Source organism: Cnephaeus nilssonii, assembly GCF_951640355.1.
Source record: "Cnephaeus nilssonii genome assembly, chromosome: 5".
Lineage (NCBI taxonomy): Eukaryota > Metazoa > Chordata > Mammalia > Chiroptera > Vespertilionidae > Cnephaeus > Cnephaeus nilssonii.
In genome coordinates, this window is record NC_137076.1 from 109,124,970 (window position 1) to 109,146,075 (window position 21,106).

The 21,106-nt window shown below is 65.4% G+C and overlaps 1 protein-coding gene across 4 annotated transcripts; it reads left to right on the plus strand.

The window, feature by feature from the left end:
- The first annotated feature begins 2,354 nt into the window (after nt 1-2,354).
- Nucleotides 2,355-17,921, plus strand: PDGFA (platelet derived growth factor subunit A). Of its 4 annotated transcripts, XR_013813539.1 has the most exons (8): nt 2,355-2,562; nt 3,946-4,042; nt 8,496-8,600; nt 10,205-10,392; nt 14,504-14,630; nt 15,237-15,304; nt 15,790-15,887; nt 16,896-17,921. XR_013813539.1 is itself a non-coding variant. In XM_079771497.1 (7 exons), the coding sequence occupies exons 1-6, from the start codon at nt 2,500-2,502 to the stop codon at nt 15,839-15,841; spliced, it is 699 nt and encodes a 232-aa protein (XP_079627623.1). In that variant the 5' UTR covers nt 2,355-2,499; the 3' UTR covers nt 15,842-15,887; nt 16,896-17,921. The 4 variants fall into 4 exon arrangements, 3 of the variants coding, with proteins under 3 accessions (XP_079627623.1, XP_079627624.1, XP_079627625.1); XM_079771497.1 differs by lacking the exon at nt 15,237-15,304 and having other exon boundaries at nt 14,504-14,697; XM_079771498.1 differs by lacking the exon at nt 15,790-15,887.
- The last annotated feature ends 3,185 nt before the right edge of the window (nt 17,922-21,106 follow it).

Consider the following 21,106-nt stretch of genomic DNA (forward strand, 5'->3'; position numbering starts at 1 on the left):
CCAGATTAGAACAGGGTGTCCCTGAAGTGCCAGGCCGCGCAGGGGGCATGGACCCCCAGGAGCGGATCCTGTGCAGCGCCCTTTTCTCCTTCATTCCCACCCCTGGCACCAAACCGAGTCCTTTAATAACCCCAGGGAATGTCCTGGGCCCTGCCTGCCTGCCCAGTACCAGGGTCTCAGCTGGGTGGCGCGGCCACTCTCAGATGCATGGGCATCAGGCGGCTCCCACCGGCTCCAGCCAGAGGCCTGGCAGCGGTGTCTGCCTGCTTTCCAGAAACTTCCAGGGGTCTCTCTCCGAAGCGACAGAAGGTTCCACCTGGACAGACAAGGCCTGGCTTTCACGTGCTCCTCATGGTCTCCCAGTTCCCCTGCTTCTGCCTGGGCCCTACAGCCCGACTCTCCATGGGCTGCGGGGCCCGTGTTGTGGGGAGGCCGCAGGGACGTGAAGGCCTCTGGAAGGAACGTCCACCGAGGTCCTCTGGGAACCGCAGAAGCTCCCACCCCAGTATCTGGGGGAAGGCAAGCGCCCTGAAGCCCCTCTCCACTCGGCCTTTGAAATGCCAGGGGCGGCCCAGCCCGAGAGGAAAGCGGGCGGCGCCTTCACTGCCTGGGCTGGGGGTCCCTGCCAGCCGCCAGGGCCCTGGCTCTAGGGCTCTGGGGTCGCTTGCCCCGCACTCCTCTTGCTCTGGTCCTGAACTCGTCTCCCGCTCCAGGGACGAGCACTGGCGGGCGACGGGGTCGACCCGGGTTCCTAACCCACCTGGTCGAGGAGGGTGAGTCCTCCAGGTCCGGGCGCACCCACCCTCCGTGGAGGCGAGCGGTCCAGCCGCGCACGGGCCTCGGCTCCCCGCTGGTGCTGCCCCGCACCGCCGCGTCGCGCCCAGGCGGGAGGTGGCGCTCTGTGCGCCCCGCGGATCCGTCGTCCGAGGGCCACACTCTCTCCGGGGGTTCCCGACGAGCGGCTCCCTTCTTCCCCTTCCCCACCATCCCCTCGAGTTCCCGGCTCAGGCCGCGGCCCGGCCTTCCACGCAGGAGCGGGGACTTGGGGGACCCTGCAGCCCCCGGGCGCTCCCGCACCTCGGGATGTGGGTGGAGGCTCCGCATTTAGACGCCCCAGGCATCGGGTCGTGGGCTGGGGCGCGTGGCCGCCACCAGGTGAGTGCCCAGCAGCGCCACGAACCCCGCCCCGCTTTCCACCACGGCCTCACTCCCCTCCTTTTATGGCGCGGGGGAGGGGGCCCTGGGTCCCAACGTGGAGAGGCCGGAGCGCCGCGCGGGGCGGCCTGCTTTTGCCCTTTTTGGCGTCGCAGCTCCGGCGCTGCCCTCGGCTGCCGCTGGGGCCGAGGCGAGAGGCGAGTCGGCTTCTGCGCGGCCTCCTCCCTCCCGGCCGGGACCGCAGGACCGCAGCGGGCGCTGGGGTGGGCGAGGCCGCGGGAGGGGCGCGGCCCCCGCGGCTGTGCTCGGAGCCGGCGCGAGGTTTGGATGGGTTTTCCTGCCCGCGTGAGCGTGTGTGTGTGCTCCGTGCGGCGGCGGCCGGGCCCGTGCGGCCCCCGCGTGCTTCCGAGGTGCGGGTCCCGGGCCTGGAATCCGGGGGAGGCGGGAGGGAGGGGGCGGGGGAGGGGCGCGGCGGCGGCGCTATAACCCCCTCCCGCCGCCGGCCGGCTCCACACGCGCGCCCCGAGGAGCCCGCACCACTCCCGCGAGCCGGGCCTGCCCGCGCTGTCCCTCTGCCGGTGGCGGCTGCTGCCCGGCTCGGTCCTGCGCCCGCCCTCAGGCCCCCGCGGCGAGGCCCCGTGCGGCCGGCGGCTGCTGCCCGGCTCGGGCCGGCGGAGGGCGGAGCACGGCGCGGAGCCGAGGGCGCGCCGCGGAGGGGCGCACGCAGGCCGCCGGGCCGCGCTGTGCTGGGCCGCGCCGTGCCCGGCCTGGTGGCGGCGGCGGCGGCGGCGGCGGCGCCGAAAAGAGGCCGGAGGCGAGCGCGGGGCCGACGGTGGGCGCGCAGGGCCGCCCGCAGCCCGCAGAGCGCGCGAGCCCGAGGCCGAGCCTGGCCGGGCGTCCAGACAGGTGATGGGTGGTGCGGCGGCGGCTCCGGCCTCGCTCCGGGCTCCCTCCCGGGGCTGATGCCCGCCAACGTGCAGAATTCCCGGCCAGGTCGCTCCTAAAGCTGCGCCCGGGAGCGAGCGCGGCGGCGGCCAGCACCGGGGACACACCAAGGAAGAAGCCCAGCCCCCGCCCTCCGCCCCTTCCGTCCCCACCCCCTACCGGCGGCCCAGGAGGATCCCGGCGCGACGGGCGCGCACTCCTGCTCCTCCTCCTCGCCGCGCTGCCTCCTCTGCACTCGCTGCTCGCGCCGGGCGCGCTCCGCCTGCTCGCAGCTCCGCGCCACCCTCCGGGCCGCGCTCCCTGAGGGATGGTACGGAATCTCGCCGCCACAGGAGCCCGGCTGGAGTGCCCGCCCCGCGGCCTCGCCTCCTCGCCGAGCCGCCAGCGCCTCGGGACGCGATGAGGACCTGGGCTTGCCTGCTGCTCCTCGGCTGCGGATACCTCGCCCATGCCCTGGCCGAGGTAGGTGCCACCCCGCCCCGTACCCTCTGACTGCCGGGCGCACGCCCCCTGCAGTCGCCCGCGGCCGGGGCGCCCCTGGCTCGGCTCTGCAGGGCGCGTTTTGATTTCTGTCGGGTGCTCGGTCCTTAAATTTTCCCAACTGGGTTCTCTTTTCCGCCCGAGTGGTGCTGGTGAGTTTCCAGCGTGTGGCGTCGCTCTGCCGAGGAGGGACGAGTGGCGGCAGGGTGGACGAGCGGGGAGAAACTTCGGGGGGCGCGGGCTTCTCTCCGGGGAGGGAACCGGGGCGCGGCGGGCAATGCAGTGTCGGGGTGCGGGGACCGAGGAAGGGGGTGTGTGTGAGCCGGTGGAGCCGGGGAGGGGGGAGAGCGGCCGGGAAGCAGGTAGGGGCCCCCCGGCGGTCCGGGTGGGCGGCGCGGAGCCGCAGCTCCGGGTACCCCGGGGCCAAGCCTGGCTGAGCGGCTGGGCCGGCGCAGTCCCGCCCGCCTGGGCCTGCTTACAGGTGGCTGAGCAGGGCGAGCCGGGCCGGCGCCCGCCCTGAGCTGGCGTCTTCCCCCACCCCTCGCCCCCGTCTCCAGTCCCGAATCCCGGGGGCTCGCTGTGACAAATGACTCTCTCCAGCCCCCCGTCGTGGGAACTTAGTGCTCGAGGCCCCCAGGAACCCCCCAGTCCCTTTAAAAACCGGGACGGAGTCGGGAGGCCGAGCGGTGGGGGTTGTCTGGGCAGGGACCCGGGAGCCGCCGGAGGTAGAGATTTAACCCTCACATCCCTGCAGCTTCCCCCGGCCGCCGGCTGGATTTGGGGCGTCCTCGTCGGCGCTAGGGCCGCTGCTGGGCCGGAGCGGGTGGGGCGCGTGAGCGTGTGTGTGGGTGTGCGCGTGTGGGGGCCGCAGACCCTCCCCGCAGGGTCGCCGGGGCCCCGCGGGTGAAACCCAAGCCCCCGCTGGATTAAAGTGTTAGGGCTGCCGCGACTCCCGTCGCCCATCCGTGACGCATTTCAACTTGAGCTTCTGCATGTTGATTTCACTCCTGAATCAGAAACTCCCGGGCCCCCGCGGCTCCCAGGCCGCCTGTAACTGACACCCCGCGCGGAGGGGCTGGAATCGGGGGTGGGGGTGGGGTGGGGGGGCTTTGGTTTGAAAATTTAGAGGTGGGGCGGGCTTTTTTTTTTTTTTTTTGCAGAGGGTAGACATGGATGGGGACGGGTGATTTGGGGTCTCCCTCAGCCCCACCCCGACCTCCGGCTCCGCGGCCAGGGCGGGGGTCGGGTGGCCCCTTGTGCGCGGTGCTCACGTGGGGCGGGGCCGGGGGCTGTCTGGGGCGGGGGCCGCGCGCTCGGGGCGGGGGCCGGGGGCCGCCCGGGCTGACCGTGTGGCTCTGCTTGCAGGAGGCCGAGATCCCCCGCGAGGTGATCGAGCGGCTGGCGCACAGTCAGATCCACAGCATCCGGGACCTCCAGCGACTCCTGGAGATAGACTCCGTAGGTAAATCGCGCCCCTTCCCTCGCGCGCGGGGAGGGCGCGGGGAGTGAGTGCGCCCCGCGAGGCCTCCTGCGTTCGGGTTCGGGCCGCCTCCCGCGCTCGGGCCGGGCGCCCGGAGGAGCGCACCGAAAGGTCAGAATCCAATCCCGGGCCATAAAAGCCCAGGCGGATGAGTCAGGAGTTTCTCTTCCAATCACCACTTTCTCTCCCGCCGCGCCGCGGGCTGCGCGCTCGCCCGGAGGTTGTTTTTGCCTTTAAGGAACTTGCCGCGTGTGTCACGGAGAGTTCAGCCACACCGAGGGCGCCGGTGCCCGGCCAGGTGCGCCTGCCTGGGGCCTGCCCTCCAGCCGGGAGGCGGGGTGGGCGCCGGCCCAGGCCCCGGGCGCACAGCCCTGGAGGTGGACAGGGGCCAGGGGTGCAGGCTGGGCGGGTGGCCCGGGTGGGGGGGTCCCTTTGCGTCCCCAAGAACTTGCCCCACTCCTGCCCGAGGCTGCGCTTTCCTGGTCGCTGGGGGCCTTGTCTTCTCTGTTTTCACAAGGCAATGAAAAGGTGCGCCCGGGACAGACACTTCTGGTGTTTGGGGACTATTTCGGGGCCGGCCCTCAGGCCCTGGAGCCCAGCCACCGCCGACACGTTTCTGTGTGAGGCGGGCAGGACACGCTCTGGTGTCTGGACCGGGGCACAGGTCGGCGACCCGGGGTGGCTGGTGAAGGGGAACTGGGGGTGTTGGGTGGCTTTGCCGGGGTGTGGGCCAGAGAGGGCCGGTCCAGGAGGAAGACACGTGTCTAGTGTGGGAACCACGCTCCTGTCGGGGAGCCTGCCGTGGACTGAAACCGGAGGGCACGGAAGCAGCAGGGGGCTGGGGAGGTGGAGGGAGACTCGGGGAAGATTTCTCTCTGCAAAGTGTGGGTGTGGGGCATGGAGGGCGGTCCCACGGTCCCGCCACGGGGAAGTTTGTACCTGATTGTGGCGAGAGGCCTGCACTGTTTTCGTTTCGTGCCGAGACCGTCCTCCAGCGGGCCGGCGGTGTCTGCTCTCCTGACCCAGGAAATCCTTTGGCCGATCCTTATCGGCAGGGGTAGGGTTTCACCGGGAGATCAGAGCTGGGCTGGGGGGGGGGGGGGGGGTGTTATCTGCTCCTGGATGTGTAGCCCCGGGGAGAAGGGTTTGTTTTTGGGGAGCCAGGAAGGCGGGTCCCTGTGGGTTTGGGGGTGGGGTGGGGAAGACTGCCTCCCAGAGAGAGCTCCCCAGCCTTCTTTTTTCTGGTTCTGGCTGGAGGGGCCGGGGTCCCCGCGGGAGGGCTGTGGGACGCCCGGAAAATGGGCCATCGACGCTCTGCAGGGCCCATTCTTATTCCGGTCTCTGCAGCCCCGCCGCCCCGCCCCCACCGTGAATGCCTCGCTGGTGGCTTTGGGGGGGCGGGGGAGGGAGGGGGAGGGGGCGCTCCGGCCCAGAGCCTCTGGGGGCGAGGGGAGGGGGGTCTCAACCGAGAAAGCTGGGATTCACCAGTCAGTTCTTTGCTGGTTTCGAATTGCCCCTCATAAAAAGCCCCAGGGGCTCCCCTCCCCCCGACCCCCAAGGAGCGGGGTGGGTGGCTCACCTGCCCTGGCCTACCTGTCAGACTTTCGTGCCCGAGAGATTTGGGGTGAGAGGAGAGCAGGGCCTCCCTTGCTCACTATCGCGCCCCCAGGGCGTCCTTTGTGACCCACACCCCAAAGTATTTATCCTGGCCGCCTCCCCTTTCTCAGACCTGGAAGCTGAAAACCAGAGAAGACCAGGCCTCTGGCTGAGCACAGGGGTTGCACCTGTTGCTTCTAGAGCTCGCGGGGGAGGGGGTTCCCCAACCCCTGTTCCTGCCCAGAGTGGAGAGGGGCCGCAGCGGGGCTGCTGGGAAGGCCGGTAGCAGCTGTGGAGGATCAAGCTGCCCTCCAGGCCATTGCCAGCCCCCCCTCCCCCGGGGTCAGTGGGGAGGGGCTGGTGCGAGAAACCCCTCCACCCTGCGGGGGCTGGGGGGTTGGGGGGTGTTTCCAAGTTGACCCCAGTGGGAGGCCAAACCCCAGGAATCAGAACTGAGTGTTTTTAAACGGAGTGGCTCCTCCCTCCTGTGGACGGAGCTTTGTGATTGGTGTGTGGGCTTTGGGGCGCCTCCCAGTGACCGGGCTGCAGTCCCATTTCACAGGTGAGGCAATGAGCCTGCAGCTCCGGGAGGTGTGGTTGGAGGCCCTGAGGCATAGGGTTCCCTCACTGAGCCTGTGAATTCCATTCTGCATGTGCGGGAGAAAGGGCTCGATTTCCCGCGCGTGTGTGTTTGCGTGTGCGTGTGCGTGTGTGTGTGTGTGTGTGTGTGTGTGTGTGGCGTTTGGGGCCTGTTTGTCCAGTGGCCCGGGAGCTTTGTTCTGCGCGGTCTGGCCCAGTGCCCGCGGGTCACTGAGTAAGCGATACGTAAAGATCCCATCTCGGGCCATTAACTCTGCTCCAGGACTGAGGCCTGAGGACTCGTTGGCTGTGCCTGAAAGACAAAAGGGAAACACAGGTTACCTGTCCTCGGAGGAGACGGGCAGCCCTCTCTGCCCGCTCTGCCCGCTCTGAGCCACCAGCGGGAGAGAGGCCGCTCCCGCGCCCGCAGCCCGGCGGGGTGCTGACCACCCATCGTGATGGGCGGAGGGTGGGCTTGCATGACCAGAAGCGACTTCTGCCGTCTCGGCTCCAAACCGGGTCGGATCTCTGCCGGTGGGTGAGCTGGGAGGCCCGTCATCCGTTTATTGGGCGGGAGGAGGCCTGGGCGGGGGCGAGGCTGAGAGGGACACGGTCCTGTCATATGTGTTTCTGTTTGTCATGCCTCCTCGTGGGCCTCAGTAGGCCCAGAGCGGTGCGGTGCCCCCTGCACACACGGGGCGGGGGGGGGGGGGGTGGACGGACACTGCGTGTTGAGGTCAGAGGTCAGCAGTCAGCACCGGGCGGTGGGAAGGCATCGAGAACGCTGCTGGATGCTGAATTCTCTCTCGGCCGAGGGTGGCCCGGCTGCTCTCTGCTCTCCAGTTCAGCGATCGCGAGAGGGCCACCACGGGACGTGACTCATAGACGTCCCTCTTTTCGTGAAAGAGGGCTTCTTGGAACCGTTGGTTGATGGGAAATTCTTACAGCATGAGTAGTTCTGTTCTGATCTTATTTTGGGTCTCAAAAAAAGAGTGGTCGTGGAACACTGAGTCACTTTAAGTGAAAAGTTGGGTTCCGCTCAGACTTCAAAAGAGTGTGTCCCTTGCCCTTGGCCCCGTGGGCACGGTGCTCGTTCTTGGTTTAGAACGAGTGGGCAGTGTCCGGGGCTCGCGGGGCCAGGGTGCGCCTGGCGGGCGAGGAGGGGCGGGCGGGGACCTTTGTGCGGCTGCTGGAGCTTCTGGCTACGGCACGACTTCTCAGGACCCCGGCTTCTCAGGACCCCGGCTTCTCAGGACCCCGGCTTCTCAGGACCCCGGCCCTGGGCATCACTGGGAGGCGGCGGGGGTGGAGGGAGAAGAGGCACAGCCCCCTGCTGGGTCTGGGCAAAGGCGGAGGGCAGCCGACCCACCTTTTCCCTCATTCCTCTGAGACCTGGGGGCCCTGGGGAGGAGAGGCTGGGGGTGGGGGGGCGCGTGTGTTTGGGGGGCTCTCGCCAGCCCAGGGGATCAGAGTCCAGTTTTGATTGGAGCTCTGGGGCCCCCCACCCCCACAGCGTGCTTTGGGATCCTCAGGGACTTGGGGGCCGAGGCCTTTTCTTCCTGCAAGTGCCTGCGTCTGTCGGTCACCCCGCTCAGTCCTGCAGCTGCTCCCCGCTCAGCTCAGGGGGGGCTCGCTCACCTCTCGTGTTTCTTGGGGCTCTCCCCCTCAGTGGACTTGCTTTGGGAACAGTGGGGTTTGCTGTCAGCCCACCGCCTGGCCCTGTCTCCAACACCTCCAAGGCTAGGACCCTCCGTGAGGGTCGGGTGAGGGCTGGCAGGTGGGGGGGGCCCGCGGGGGAGACGCAGGCACGTCCAGCAGCACCCGCCTGGCTGTCCTGCGTTCAGCCCCTTCCCAGGGGCCGTCTGGGAGGTGGGCCCAGCTGGGAGCAACTCGCTTGTGGGTTCTGGGTCTTTGGACCCAGAGGGCCGGCCTTGGGCTTCCCTACCCGAGCAGCCTTCACCTGGGCATCCTTGGAGGAGGTGCCATAGGGGACACCCTGCCCTCCCCACAAGTCCACAGCTTTGCCGCGCACTGCGGTGAGGGCACCACACGTGGGGGACTCCGTGTAGGCTTTGTGGGGTCGGTGGGGTGCAGGGCAGCTGGGAGTCTTGCACACCCTGCACATCCGGACACTCCCCATGTGGGATGGACGTCTCCCGGGGAACGCTCTGTCTTGGGGAGTGAGGGTGGGGCTGAGCTGCAGGAGGTGCTGTGGTCGGGCCTGGGGGTCGCTGGTCACCTGTCTTCTTTGTGCCTTTAGGGGTCGAGGATGCTCTGGAAAGCAGCCTGAGGGCCCACGGGGGCCGCGCCTCCAAGCACACCCCCGAGAAGCGGCCGGTGCCGGTTCGGAGGAAGAGAAGCATTGGTGAGCGAGGGGCCGGGGCTGTGGGGGCCGGAGAGGGGCCCAAGGCAGCTTCCCTCCTTCCTCCTTCAAACAAAGGCCCAGCCTGCTCAGGGGCCCCTCCCTGCTGCAGGGGTGTCTCCCTGCCCAGCCCGACCCTGCCTGCCTGCCGAGAGCCCCTGGAGAGGGAGCCGTCATAAATTCCTGAAGTGCCGGTCTTGTTGGGGCCTGCTCCCGGGAGGCCTCGCTGGGAGACGCGCGTTTCATTTCCAGTTCGTCATGCGGATCCTGGCTGCGCAGAGCCCCTTCGTGCCCCCCCCGCCCCCCACTCCCTGCTCTGCTCCTGGGGCTCCACCTCGGCCTGGGTCTGGGGATGTTGGTTCTTGTCCGTCTCACAGAGCAGCCCAGGTCTGCACCGTCCTGCCCTGGGGCTCGGTCGGGCTGTGGCCTATCCTGCCCCATGCCATCGGGCTGCCTGCTTCCCCGGCTGTGGCCTGTGGGCCCTGCCTGGCCTTGGGCAGGCGACCCCCACCCCAGCTTTAGTTCCCTCCGAGGTGGGTCTTGTGGCTTCGACCGCTGAGCATGGCGCGGGTGTGACTCCTGGCTCAGATAGACGGCCCTCCCCGGTGATAGTCGCTGTGTTGTGACCACGTAGGTCACGTCCTTGCAGCAGCGGGCTCCCTGGAGGGTGCGGGTCCCATCCAGCCCGGGAGGGGCCATCGGGCTGGGCCTAAGGCCTCTCCTGGCTCCACCCCCAGCCCATCTGGTCAGGTTCCCGGGACCCTCTCACCAGGTGGTGCTGGGAGTGCAGCGCTTCTCTCAGGGGACAGCAGCTGGGTGGCTTATTCTCGGGGCGCAGGTCCCTGCTGGGTCTCCCAGGCTCCCCGAGGTCTTCCCACCCGCGTGAGGAGGGGTGTGGCAGCTGACACGGGGCGGAGGCAGAGGATGGTCCTCCGTCTGCAGGGTAGCGCCCCCTCCGTGCTGGCCGCTGGGCTGGTGCGCGCCCGGGGTGTGCGAGTGGGTGCTGGGAGGCAGCTTCGGTGGGTGGTCGCAGACCCTGCTGGCCGGGCTCCCTGGGCCGGTGTCTGGGGCCCAGGGGTGGGTTTCTCGTCTGTCAGTCCCACCCTGGTGTCCTGTCCGTAAGGCTTCGGGCTGGACCGTGGACCGTGGGGGGCGCACAGAGCAGGAAGATCCAGGTCCTCCTGGGGGGCTCGGGGGCTGGGTGTCCGGGCCTGGCTTGTTCCATGTCCCTTCCTGCTGCGCCGTGTGACCCCTCCTTCCCTCTGCCGGCCGCGTCCTTCCCCTGGGTTCTCCCCACGGGGCCCTTGAGCCCCAGCTCATCCTGGGACAGCTCAGCGACCCCCTGTGGGTGTGGGGACCCTGGGGCTGTGACACATGTCCCAGTGGAGGAAGCAGCAGCTGCACGCCTGGTTGCCCTGGGCCCAGCCCCCGAGGGGCTGCAGCCCTGGCTGGGGGGGCGGGGTCAGTGGACAGGGGCGGGGGTCAGTGGACAGGGGCGGGGTCAGTGGACAGGGGGCAGGGTCACTGGACAGGGGCGGGGTCAGGGGACAGGGGGCGGGTCAGGGGACAGGCATGGCGTCCATGCTCACCAGGCTCTCCCTCTGCAGAGGAAGCCGTGCCCGCCGTCTGCAAGACCAGGACGGTCATTTACGAGATACCTCGGAGCCAGGTGGACCCCACGTCCGCCAACTTCCTGATCTGGCCCCCGTGCGTGGAGGTGAAGCGCTGCACCGGCTGCTGCAACACCAGCAGCGTCAAGTGCCAGCCGTCCCGCGTGCACCACCGCAGCGTCAAGGTGAGCCCACGCCACGGCCGCCCCGCGGCCCCGAGGAGCTGGGGCCCCCGCGCCGGGGAGGCAGGCTGTGCAGCCAGGTCTCGTCTCCTCTCCGGGTGGGTGTCTGGGTGTCCCTGCACGACAGGAAACAGTCGGGAGGAAAAGTCTTTCTTCACGAAGGCACCTTGGTGGGGGCTGGGTGCTTGGCAGGTGGGGGTGGGTCCCTCGGCCTGCACGGGCCCTAAAGCCTCTCCCCAGGACACGGGGCAGGAAGGGGCTGCTGGGGTGGCCCCTGGGCATGTTGCCTGTAAATCGGGGAGGGCACCCCCCTTTCATGGTGTCGATGGAGTGTTTCTCTGGGAGGGGGTCCTTCTGGGGGTGCTGTTTCAGGAGGGACAGGTGGCTGGGGCTGACTCACTGGGAGCTGAGTGAGCCCTCCTCTCCCTCAGGCTGGGCCGGCCGAGGTGCCCTCCAGGGCAGCACTGAGGGGGGCGGGCGGGGGGTGCAGGAAGGTCACGTAGGAGTTCCTTGTGCTCCCCACCTGAGTCCTGGGGGGAAATTCTGCTTCTTCAGGTCACTCCGGCTGGCAGCTCCTCTTGGGACCTGGGTCCCCCCTCCGGCTTCACTAACCTCATCTGTAAAGTGGGTCTGAAGCTGGGCAACTGGGTGTCTGGGTTGGGAGCCCTAGAGAGCCAGCCCTTTAGGAAGGAGAGGGTTGGAGGGAGGCTCGGGGGCCCCTCCTGGCTTCTAGGGGTGAGGCTGAGGCTGTGACTCCAGTGGCCGCCCCCCCCGCCCCCCCGTCTAGGCCCCTGGGTGTGGGTCCTTCCTGGGCAGCAGGCCTGCGCCCCCCGCTGAGCCTCCCTGGCAGGTGCGCCCACCCTCCTGGGTGGAAGGGGTCAGTCGGGGTGTGTAGAACTCATGCCTTGACTACGTGTTACTTCAAGCCCTCGGTGCCCTGCTGTCCAGCCCCTGTGTCGGCCCCGCCTCCGTGTGAGGTGCAGGGGGAATGTCCTCAGGGAGGACCAGGTCTCGGCCGGCCAGCTGTCACACGGGAAGGCCCTTTAGACCCAAACCTGGGCCTCCCGGGCCTCGGGGACCAGGGCTCTGCCCGCGGAAGCTGAGGAAGCACATTCCACGGCCGAGGCCCACGGCCACACGCAATGTGCTCCCAAGGCTGGGAACGCTGGCCCCTCACACTGCCCCGGGCGGGGTCCTGGCTCAGACCCCCGGCAGCAGGGAGGGTGGGTGTGTGGGGCCGGCCCTCCCGGGAGGGCGTCTCTGCCTGGGGCTCAGGGCGGGTGGCGGAGCTGGACCAGGGCCTCCCCCTCGGGCCTTCATTGCCCCAACGGGGTCATGGTCAGCCCAGGAGGGGCGGGGACTCCATCCCGCAGCTGGTCCGCCCGCGCCCTGCCCTGCTCTGCCCTGCCCACCCTCGAGGGCTGGCAGGAAAACATCCGGCCCAGACACTGGGGTTCTGGCGGAAGGGACAGAAGGTCAGTGGGAACAGGGGGCCATTGTGAGGGGCCGTCCCGCTCCCTTTGGGTGGAGGCAGAGCGGCCCCGAGGCCCCGAGGCCGCGTCCTGGATGGGCTGGGGGCAGGTGGGCGCCCTGGCGGGACGGCTCCTCCCTGGTTTTCTGCCTTCCCGGTCTTTGGGGTCACAAAGGCCTCTTACAAACGGAGACAGCAGTCGGGCTGGGCGTGGCCACCCTCTGAGGCCCCGGAGAGTGAGCTCGGCTGAAGCCTGCCCACTGGCCCCAGGCCCTGGGTGTCTGGACATGCTGGGGTCGAAGGCCAGCCCCCTACGCTCATCTCCACGAGGCCACAGGTGTGGGCCTGGAGCAGGGCTCACCCCTCCTCAGGGACCTGGCCCCCTTCCCCTGTAGCAGCTTGATGGCAGCATCTGGAAGCAGGGGCCCCCGGGCCCCCAGGACCCCCCAGGGTCGGCAGGGACCGCCTGCCCGCAGCGGTGGGCTGGGGTCGGGGGCCGACTTCCCTGAGCGGGGCTTGTGTGGTCAGTGCTTGCTGTCCGCTCCCTAACCAGCTCCCTGAGGGGCACGTCCTTCCTCGGCCATGCGTGCGGGCCGGGCCCTGTCCCCCAGGTCCACGCCTCGGGGTCAGGACGGTGGTGTGCCCAGTGGCTCAGGCCGCAGCCCCGAGCAGAGGCCACGGTGGGTCAGGGTGAAGGAGCTGCTGTGAGCCCCTCTCCCAGGAGGGGAGCTACAGATCGGGGCTCCCGCGTTGTCTGAGGGCCGCCTGCCCCCAGGGCGCCAGAGGCTGGGACCCAGCTCCGCCTGCTGGACTTTCTGGAGGCAGGGCGGTGGGTCCCCCGGTGGTGCCCGGCACCGGCCTGTGCGTCCTGTGGACGGAGTTAGGGGCACCTCATGGCTGTGTGGGTCCAGCTTAGAGCCTGGGGGTGAAGGTCTCCAGCCAGAGCTCCGAGGCCCCGGTGGGCAGGGATGCCCTGAGCTTGTGTGGGGATAGCCCTAGCCGTCAGGGAGACCAGCAGCTTGGGCTCGGGGAGCTGGCCACGGCCCCAGGGCACTGCCCATCAGGCCCAGGAGCCCCTGGGGTTGGCTCCAGTCCTGGATGGCTGTGGAGCCGGGCCGGGACACGGGAATGCGGTGCCTGGAACTGCGGGGTCCGGAGCCGTCACACCCGAGGGCACGGGCTTCCTCCAGTTAGGACGTCCCCTGGTTAAGGACCAGCTGGGGGCCCCTGCTGTTTCCCGGTCCAGGCCTCCTCCCAGCAAAAGAACAAGCCTTGTCTGCTGCCTCAGTTTCCTCATCTGTAAAGTGGGCGTGCTTGAGCCCTCGGTGGCTGTGAGCCTTACAGGGACTCACCCAGGGGGCTCGGTCAGTGCTGGGCATCACGGAGGGTGCTCTGCCCTGACTCTGCCTGTCAGTCAGGACAAAACCTGGTGGCGTCCCCTGCAGGGCGTGGCTCTCCCCTGTGTAGAGGGGGTGGCGTCCCCGCTGGATGCTGGGGTGCATTTGCCTGTGGTTCATTACACGGGCACCCTCAGCAGCGGGGAGTTGGGATGTTTGTTTTTAAGGTGCAGCCCAGACACCGAGATGCAAACAAAGGGGGGAGGGAGGAGGGACATGGGGACCCCACGTGGGCTCCTGTGTGGGTCTGGGGCTGAGGTTACGGGAACGGAGGTCTCTAGGGCGCAGATGTCTCGTTCTGTGGGCCTGGCTGGTGTGGAGGATGCTTCTGAGAATTTAACACTCACAGCATGTTCTTGGGGGGAAATGTGCCGTTTCCGGCCTGGACAGAGGTGCGGGCGTCCGGACCCGCGCAGGCCCAGAGCAGGTGCGTCGTCATCGCTGCTTGTTTCTCTCTGATAAACACGGGCCGTGGGAAGCGGTCAGTGCTGTGTGCACTTCGCCAGGGGACCGGCGGGGGGTGTTTCTGGAATGTGCACCCCCCCGCCCCCGTGGGGGAGCACGCCTTGCCCCACTATGCCCAGGAGTCTGGGGGTCTCGGGGTCTCGGCTGAGCTGGTCCCAGCGTCAGCCCCACAGAGGAAACTGGGTGAGGCCCGGGAGCAAGAGGCCCGGGAGCAAGGCTCCCCCATAATCACCAGGTGCCCGTTGGGGAGCGTTGCCCTTTGCCCAGATGCACCTAAAACACGGAATCAAACACCTTCCCTCACCACCACTCTCCCCGCCCCTCTCGCCCCCACCCAGCTCCCACCTTGAAGCACATCCTTCAGACCCACTGGCATGCACGTGGGGTTTACTTTTTATTTTTTAAATATATTTTTATTGATTTCAGAGAGGAAGGGAGAGGGAGAGATAGAAACATCCATGATGAGAGAGGATCATGGATCGGCTGCCTCCTGCACGCCCCCTACTGGGGATGGAGCCCGCAACCCGGGCATGTGCCCTTGACTGGAATCGAATCTGGGACCCTTCAGTCTGCAGGCTGACGCTCTGTCCACTGAGCCGAACCAGCCAGGGCTGTGAGGTTTATTTTAAGTAAAATGGGACCAGACCACAAACGCTGTCTGAAGCTTGTTTTCACTCCTGCCTTTCCCCTGGGAGGAGTGTTGAGGTCAGAGGTCAGAGGTCGGAGGTCGGAGGTGGAAGGAGAGGCTCCCTCCTGGCTCACGCTGGGTCTGTCTGGGCAGGTGGCCAAGGTGGAGTACATCAGGAAGAAGCCAAAGTTAAAAGAAGTGCAGGTGCGGCTGGAGGAGCACCTGGAGTGCACGTGCACGCCCACCGGCCCGAGCCCGGACTTCCGCGAGGAGGAGACAGGTGAGCCGCCCGCCCCTCCCTGCTCTTCCCCGTGTCTGGGGCTCTCGGCCTGGCTTCTGGGGCTGAGGTGAGCAGGGTTCCGGGGGCCGTGGGATCGGGCTGCTGTGAGCTCAGTCAGACGCTCGCTGACCAGCCAGCATGCCCTGGGGACCAGCTGGGGCGGATTCTGCCACCGTGGGCGTCGGCGGGGATGGGCCGAGCTGTGAGGCTCTGGCAGGAGAGGCTCAGGCTGCAGTGAGGGCGTGGGGTGGGGTGGGGTGTGCATTCTCAGTCTCTGGCCCTGGTGGGTCGGCCGGTTGGGGTAATTAGGGGAGACCTGTTTGAGGAAGGTCCCCACCCGGTGGGAAGGCTGGTGCTGGGCCGCTGGCTGCAGCGTTGCCGGGGGGTGGGGCGGGGTGGGGTGGAGGGGGGTTCCTGGCCTCCCCTGCGGACACACTGCTCGGAACAGCGTGGCGGTGTGGCGCCCAGGGGGCCAGGAGGTCGTGTGGCGCCGATGGATTAGGTTTCCTCCAGGAGACAAGCCGCTCGGGTGCTCATTCCTGCAGTGCCCGCCGCCGGACGGCCCTCTCTTAGGCCCGCTCACCCTCCCTGCCCTTCTGTTAACAGGAAGGCGCAGGGAGTCAGGTAAAAAGCGGAAAAGAAAAAGGTTAAAACCCACCTAACCAGCCAACCAGGTAGGAGCCGTGGCTGGACGGGCCACGTCCGCGGGGGAGGCGCGATGGCTGATCACAGGGCTAATCACCGAGAGGAGAGGCCGCGGCCGTGATTGGCCGTGATTGGCCGTGATTGCTCTGCGAGCTTGGTGTCCAGCTGGGCTGTGGGTCCCCTGCTCCCGTCCCCCGTGCCTCCCCTCCCGCCACACGGAAGGGAGCCGCATCCACGGCCCTTCTGCCCGGAGGCCTGCTCTGGCGTTAGTTGTTTCCTTGGTTGGGGCCAAGGCGTCTCCCGAGTGGAGTGATGGGAGTTTCCTGGATCAGCTCAGGCAGGTCACTTGCTCCGTGTGACAGGTGAGCACACTGAGGCTCATAGACATTGCAGGTGAGGGTTGCCGAAGGCCGAGGAGGTCTTTTAAGGTAGACGTGGTGCCTCACGGAGAGACAGGGAGACCAGAGCATGCGAGGCCGTCTCGAGGTATCAGCAGGGACCCTCTTCTGTCCAGGACCGGTGCTGTCCATCCTCAGAGGTGCCTCATGGCCCAAAATGGCTGCTAAAGCTCCAGAAATCACATCCACACGCCAGGCTGAAAGAACGAGTAAGGTGGGAAGAAGAAATCTCACCCAGGGGCTCGCTTCGATTGCATGGGCCATCCCTCCGCAGCAAGGGAACCTGGGAAATGGAGTCTTTTAGAGACGCGTACTGCTTGGCAGAAGAAAATGGGGTCTGGGCAGGCGGGATCAGCATGGAGGAGGCGGATTCAAGCCTTCCTGGTGTTGGCCTGTTCGGCTCAGGAGAGCCTGGTCCTTCCTCTGGCCCGTGGCATCCAAGACAAATAGCGGCGAGAGGAATTCCTGGAGGCAGGTGTCTGTGGGAGGCAGTGTGGCTGCAGGAAGCTGCTGGGCAGGAGCTCTTGAGGCCTGTGGGCCAGGTGCGCTCGTGAGGGGTCTCGGGGAGGAGAGGCCCAGGTGTGGTGCGGGATGTCTGAGCCTCTAGTCCATAGGCCACGGGCCAGCTGCCGACAGCCCCTAACGTGAGAGGCAGGTGTCCTGCGCTCGGGCTCTGGGCCTGGGTGTGCACAGGTGTTGGAGTGAGCAGTGGACAGGGGAGGTAGCTGGGGTGAGCTGCTCTCAGCTCAGAGCTCAGTGTAGGTCGGCCTGGTCAGAGACCCCTTCTGTCTGGCTGGTGGTATCCATCCTCAGCGTTGCCTCATGGCCCAGTGTGGCTGCCAGAGCTCCAGGAACCGCATCATGCCCTAGCTGGAAGAAAGAGGAAGGTGAGGAGAAAGACGGAAGAACCTGTTTGGGCCTCGGCTTCCCCTGTGTGTGCAGTGGGAGAAGGGGGCTTGCTCTCCAGCCTCTTTCTTTTGTGAGATCCTGAGAGCCTCGTCCCGGCTCTGGTCAGGATGTTCAGAAAGGGTAATGCGCCCGAGGGCGTTTGATAAAACATCACAAATATGTCAAATGCTGAGACTTGCCGCTGTGTGTGTACACATGTGTGCGCACGCGTGTGCATGTTCAGGTGTGTGTGCCCTCGGTGGGGTTGAGCGTTCCCTTACTGCGTGTGCTCATGGGCCCGCCTCTCAGTGTCTTTCTCTCCCTCTCCCTGCAGATGTGAGGTGAGGATAAGCTAGCGGCCCTTTCCCGGGACACGGATGTACATGGCGTGTTACATTCCTGAACCTACTATGTACGGTGCTTATTGCCAGCGTGCGGTCTTTGTTCTCCTCCGTGAAAAACTGCCTCCACGCGCACCCTGGAGAACAAAGAGACAGTATACGTTTGTTTAATGTGACATCAAAGCAAGTATTGTAGCACTGGGTGAGCCGGTCAGAGCTTCCTTGTCCGAAACAGAGCGCACAGAACCAGAGCGGCTCCGACGTGCTTCACCGGCCGCGGGGATGGAGGGCGCCTGCGGACGGCAGCGGCGGACGCCACGCGGACGGACTTCTGTCCGGGGGCCACAGGTGCTTTGCCAAGGACACGGTGGACCTGCTCTTTGTGGAGGACAGGCCGGCGCCGCGGCGGCACGGGCACAGGAGCCTCTGGGAGCCGCATCTCCTTGCTGTAGTGTTTAAGTCTATACCGAACTTCCTGAGAGCCTTAAGTGGGTTTTTTTTTTTTTTTTACACCATAAAGTGATTATTAAGCTTTCCTTTTTACTCTTTGCCTAGCTTTTTTTTTTTTTTTTTTTTTTTTTTTTTAAATTATCTCTTGGATGACATTGACACCGGTAACACCAGGCTGCTCTAACCGTCGGGACAGCGAGACGGTCTCTCTCCTAGCAGGATGCGAACGAATGAGATGTATTAAAATAAACATGGTATACCCGCCTATGCATCACTTCCTCGGTGTTTCTGGCTGTACGTGCATTTGCTTTTTAATTTAAGCCATGTCGAGAGAACTATGCGTGAACCAATCAGACGCTGCCCGTCTCCCATCCCCAGCGCTCCTGCCCTGGGCTCCCCCCTCCTCCCCCCCGCTGCCCGTGTCTGGACACAACCCAAATCCTTTATTTTTGGTAAGATGTTACGCTTTCCGTGTACTCAAGAGAAACGTGTGTGTGTTGTTTTTCGTTTTTGTTTTGTAAAGGTGACGTTTGTATTTTTATCTAATATTACCAGTTTTATATACCTGAGAGCCTGTTACGTTCTTTGTTGTTTTTGGTTTTTGTTTTGTTTTTTTTTTTCACCAAAAGGGAAAGAAAAACACCAACAAAACCCATACACATGACACGCAGTTTGTGGTCGCGTTTTTCTAGGTGGGCAACTGAGTCCTGGTTTCATCTCTGGTCTCGGCCCGTGGTGGCCGCCGGGGCTCCTGGGAGGGGAGGTCACAGCCTCTGGGCCCGGGGTGTCCCTGGCTGGCCCCCCCCATCCAGAACTTGGGGTGCAGCCTGCTCTCAGGACCGGAACCTGGCGGGCATGGACCAGAGGAGCCCCCTCGCCGGTGCCTGTAGCCACGGAGATGGAGGCGTCCGCCCTGCAGAGCAGCCACGTGGATGAGGAGGGTGAAGTTCAGAGGTGGGACCTCGCTCCCCATCCTGAGGCCACACCCCAGCTGCCTGTAGGGTTGTCTTCAGTGTCTGTGTGTGTGTGTGGCAGGGTTTTTATAAAGAAACTAGTGGCCCGGTGCATGGATTCGTGCACATCGAAAGGAAATTAATTAGAAGAAGTATTTTAACTTCGCTCTCCGCCCTTTCTCTATAACAGAAGTGTCAACCAAATTCACGATCGACAATGACAGATTGAAACACGCGTGCGGTTGGCGCCAGTGAGAGCTTTATATGTATTGCTCATGCACGAGTCAACTTAGCCTTTTATAGATACAGGACAAACTTGCTTAATTATATATGGGACAGACCTGCTTTCTGATGCAGCTAAGCTTTTTCCAGCCCACTGAAGCACCCCAACTTCTCTTTCAGGTCATTGTCAGCAACACAGCAGGAAATATCAACACGAAGCAGATTGTTATTGTAGATCACGCAGGGAGAACAAAGGGTAAAATATTTAACTGCAGCCGTGTCTGACTATATTCTGTACAGTGAGAAGACCTGAAGTCATTTTCAAGGTCCACCATTTCTTATTTCTATTCAGTCTGGTCAAGTTTCTCATCTTTCTAAATCTCCGTTTTCTGGCTGATGAACAGAAAATAGGATTCCTCCCAGTCTCCTATCTGCCCACTCCAGGACTTCTGTGAGGATCAAATGAGATGAGGCAGGGAAATCGCTTCACAGACATTTGGTTAAAGTGTAAAATGTCTGTACCTGGCTATAAAGCAAGTCGTGTTCCTGGGCTGCAGAAACACCAAGGAGGCTAGTCACTAGGGAGAGGAAGCCGGGCGTTGCTACGTGACATTGCTCGGATAGACACTTAGCATATTAGCCTTTTATATATATAGACTGGAGGCTCGCCAGCCCCGCCCCCTGCCGACCCATCGGTCCGCTGTTTGGGCGATTTGCGTATTACTCTTTTATTATATAGGATTGCTCCAGCACACGTTTTCTCCGTGTGGTTAGCGGAACGACGCCCCTGGGAGGTTGGGGCGGGGGGAAGGGGTGGGCACGTTGGTTGGATCCCCTGGTTCTTGCAGGAACCTGGAGGGCAGGTCACAGCCTCTGGGCCTGGGGTGTCCCTGGCCGGGTGACCTCCCCGGCCCCTGCGGGCGCCTCCTCGGTGCTGTGCTTGACCCTGTGCCTGAGGATGTGTCTCATGTTAGATGTACGAATGTCATGTATGTGCTTGTTCTGTGAGACGCTGAGGACACGGCTGTTTTTCCTTGCGTGACACTGGCGGGTGAATGGTCTTCCCGAAGCCTCGTGTGCCCTTGGGGAGGAGAAGGTGCCCCCGGGAGAGACAGGTGCCCGGGGAGCTGGTGCCTCCCTCCGCCTGCTGGGTGCCCTCCTGCACTGGCTGGTCCTGGTCGAGCCGCGCCCTCAGCCTGCAGGCTGCCCTGCATTCCCGGCATTTCCCGGCGGCACCGGCACTGCCACCCTGGGCTGCACTGGGTGTGGCCGGGCTGGCTCTCTGCAGTCCAGGAGCCCCGTGCCCTTGAGCCACGGCTCAGTCGGGCCTCCGTGTGGGCTGCGCTCGGGCAGAGCGAGGGCCAGCCATGCAGAGGCAGAGGAGGTGGGCCCTGGGGTCTCGGGTTGTCTGCCTCCTGCAGAAGCATGTCACCCCTGCCTCCGCGTGTCCATTCCTGCGGGTCTGGGCCCAACGTCGCAGCATCGCCGGGGCAGTGCCCCTGCGCCCGTGCACCTGCGTGGAGACCTGTGGTCCCCTGGCCACACCCTCCTTGCTGGTGTCGGAGGCTGTCAGGAGCTGGGAGGTCAGGTGCCAGGCGATGGGCGTGCGGGTAGTGTGGGGCGTTTCCCTCTCTCCAGGCCCCGTGCCCGGCCTGGGAGGGAGTGGACCCGATTGAAGAGCAGACAGCCTGGCCGCCAGGGGCTGGTCACACCCTCTAGCCCCTGCCCCCGGGCCAGGCTCGGACCCCCTGGGTGTGCTCAGCCTCGCATCCTTCCAAGTCCAGTCCAGAGACAGAGCTGTGCCCTTGGCATGACCTTGACCCTCTAGGGGGGACCTGAGCCGAAGAGCAGTGATGGGGGGTGGGCAGCAGGTGTCTCTGAGGGCCATTCTGTCTGAGGGGCCCAGGCTCCTGGCGGAGGAGGTGGCAGTGCCCTGGCGGGATGGGTCTGCCCCCCGCGTGATTACTCAAGAGCCAACTAGTTCCCATCTCGGATAGGGATGCAGAGTTCAACTTAAAAAATGTCGATTTGGATGAACCATGAAGGTGAAAGGGGTCAGGCAGTGCCCCCACCAGGGGTCGCCCGCGTGGGAGGACGCTGTGGGCACGGATGCCCAAACCCCCGTGCAGGACGTGTCCCCACAGCTGGCCGTGCCCGTCTCCGCGTGGCCGTGGGCTGTGTCACCTGCACTCTCTAGCACCCGCCTTCCTGCACTTAGAATCCTGCGCTGAGGATGAAGTTGGGAGCCTGGGACCTCCTGCTGCGTCCTGCCAGCCTCACGCCCCATGGCTGAGAGCAGAGCGAGCACCTCAGTGCCCCGGGCGGGCGGGCCTGCTGACCCCCGGCCACCTGCTGAGCAGCCCAGAGGGTGGGAGGAGGAGGCTCCGAGGGCTAGTCCCTGCCCGGGGCTGCCCAGCATTGCAGCCTGGGGCATCTCGCCACGTAGCCGGGGGTGTCTCCTGTGACCTTGGATGACCTTGCCATGTGACCTTAGCAAGTGGGTCATTTCTCTGTGGCTGTGCTTGGAAGGAATCTTGGGGTCTCCTCACCCCACCTCCCGGAGCTTCCCTGACCAGGAG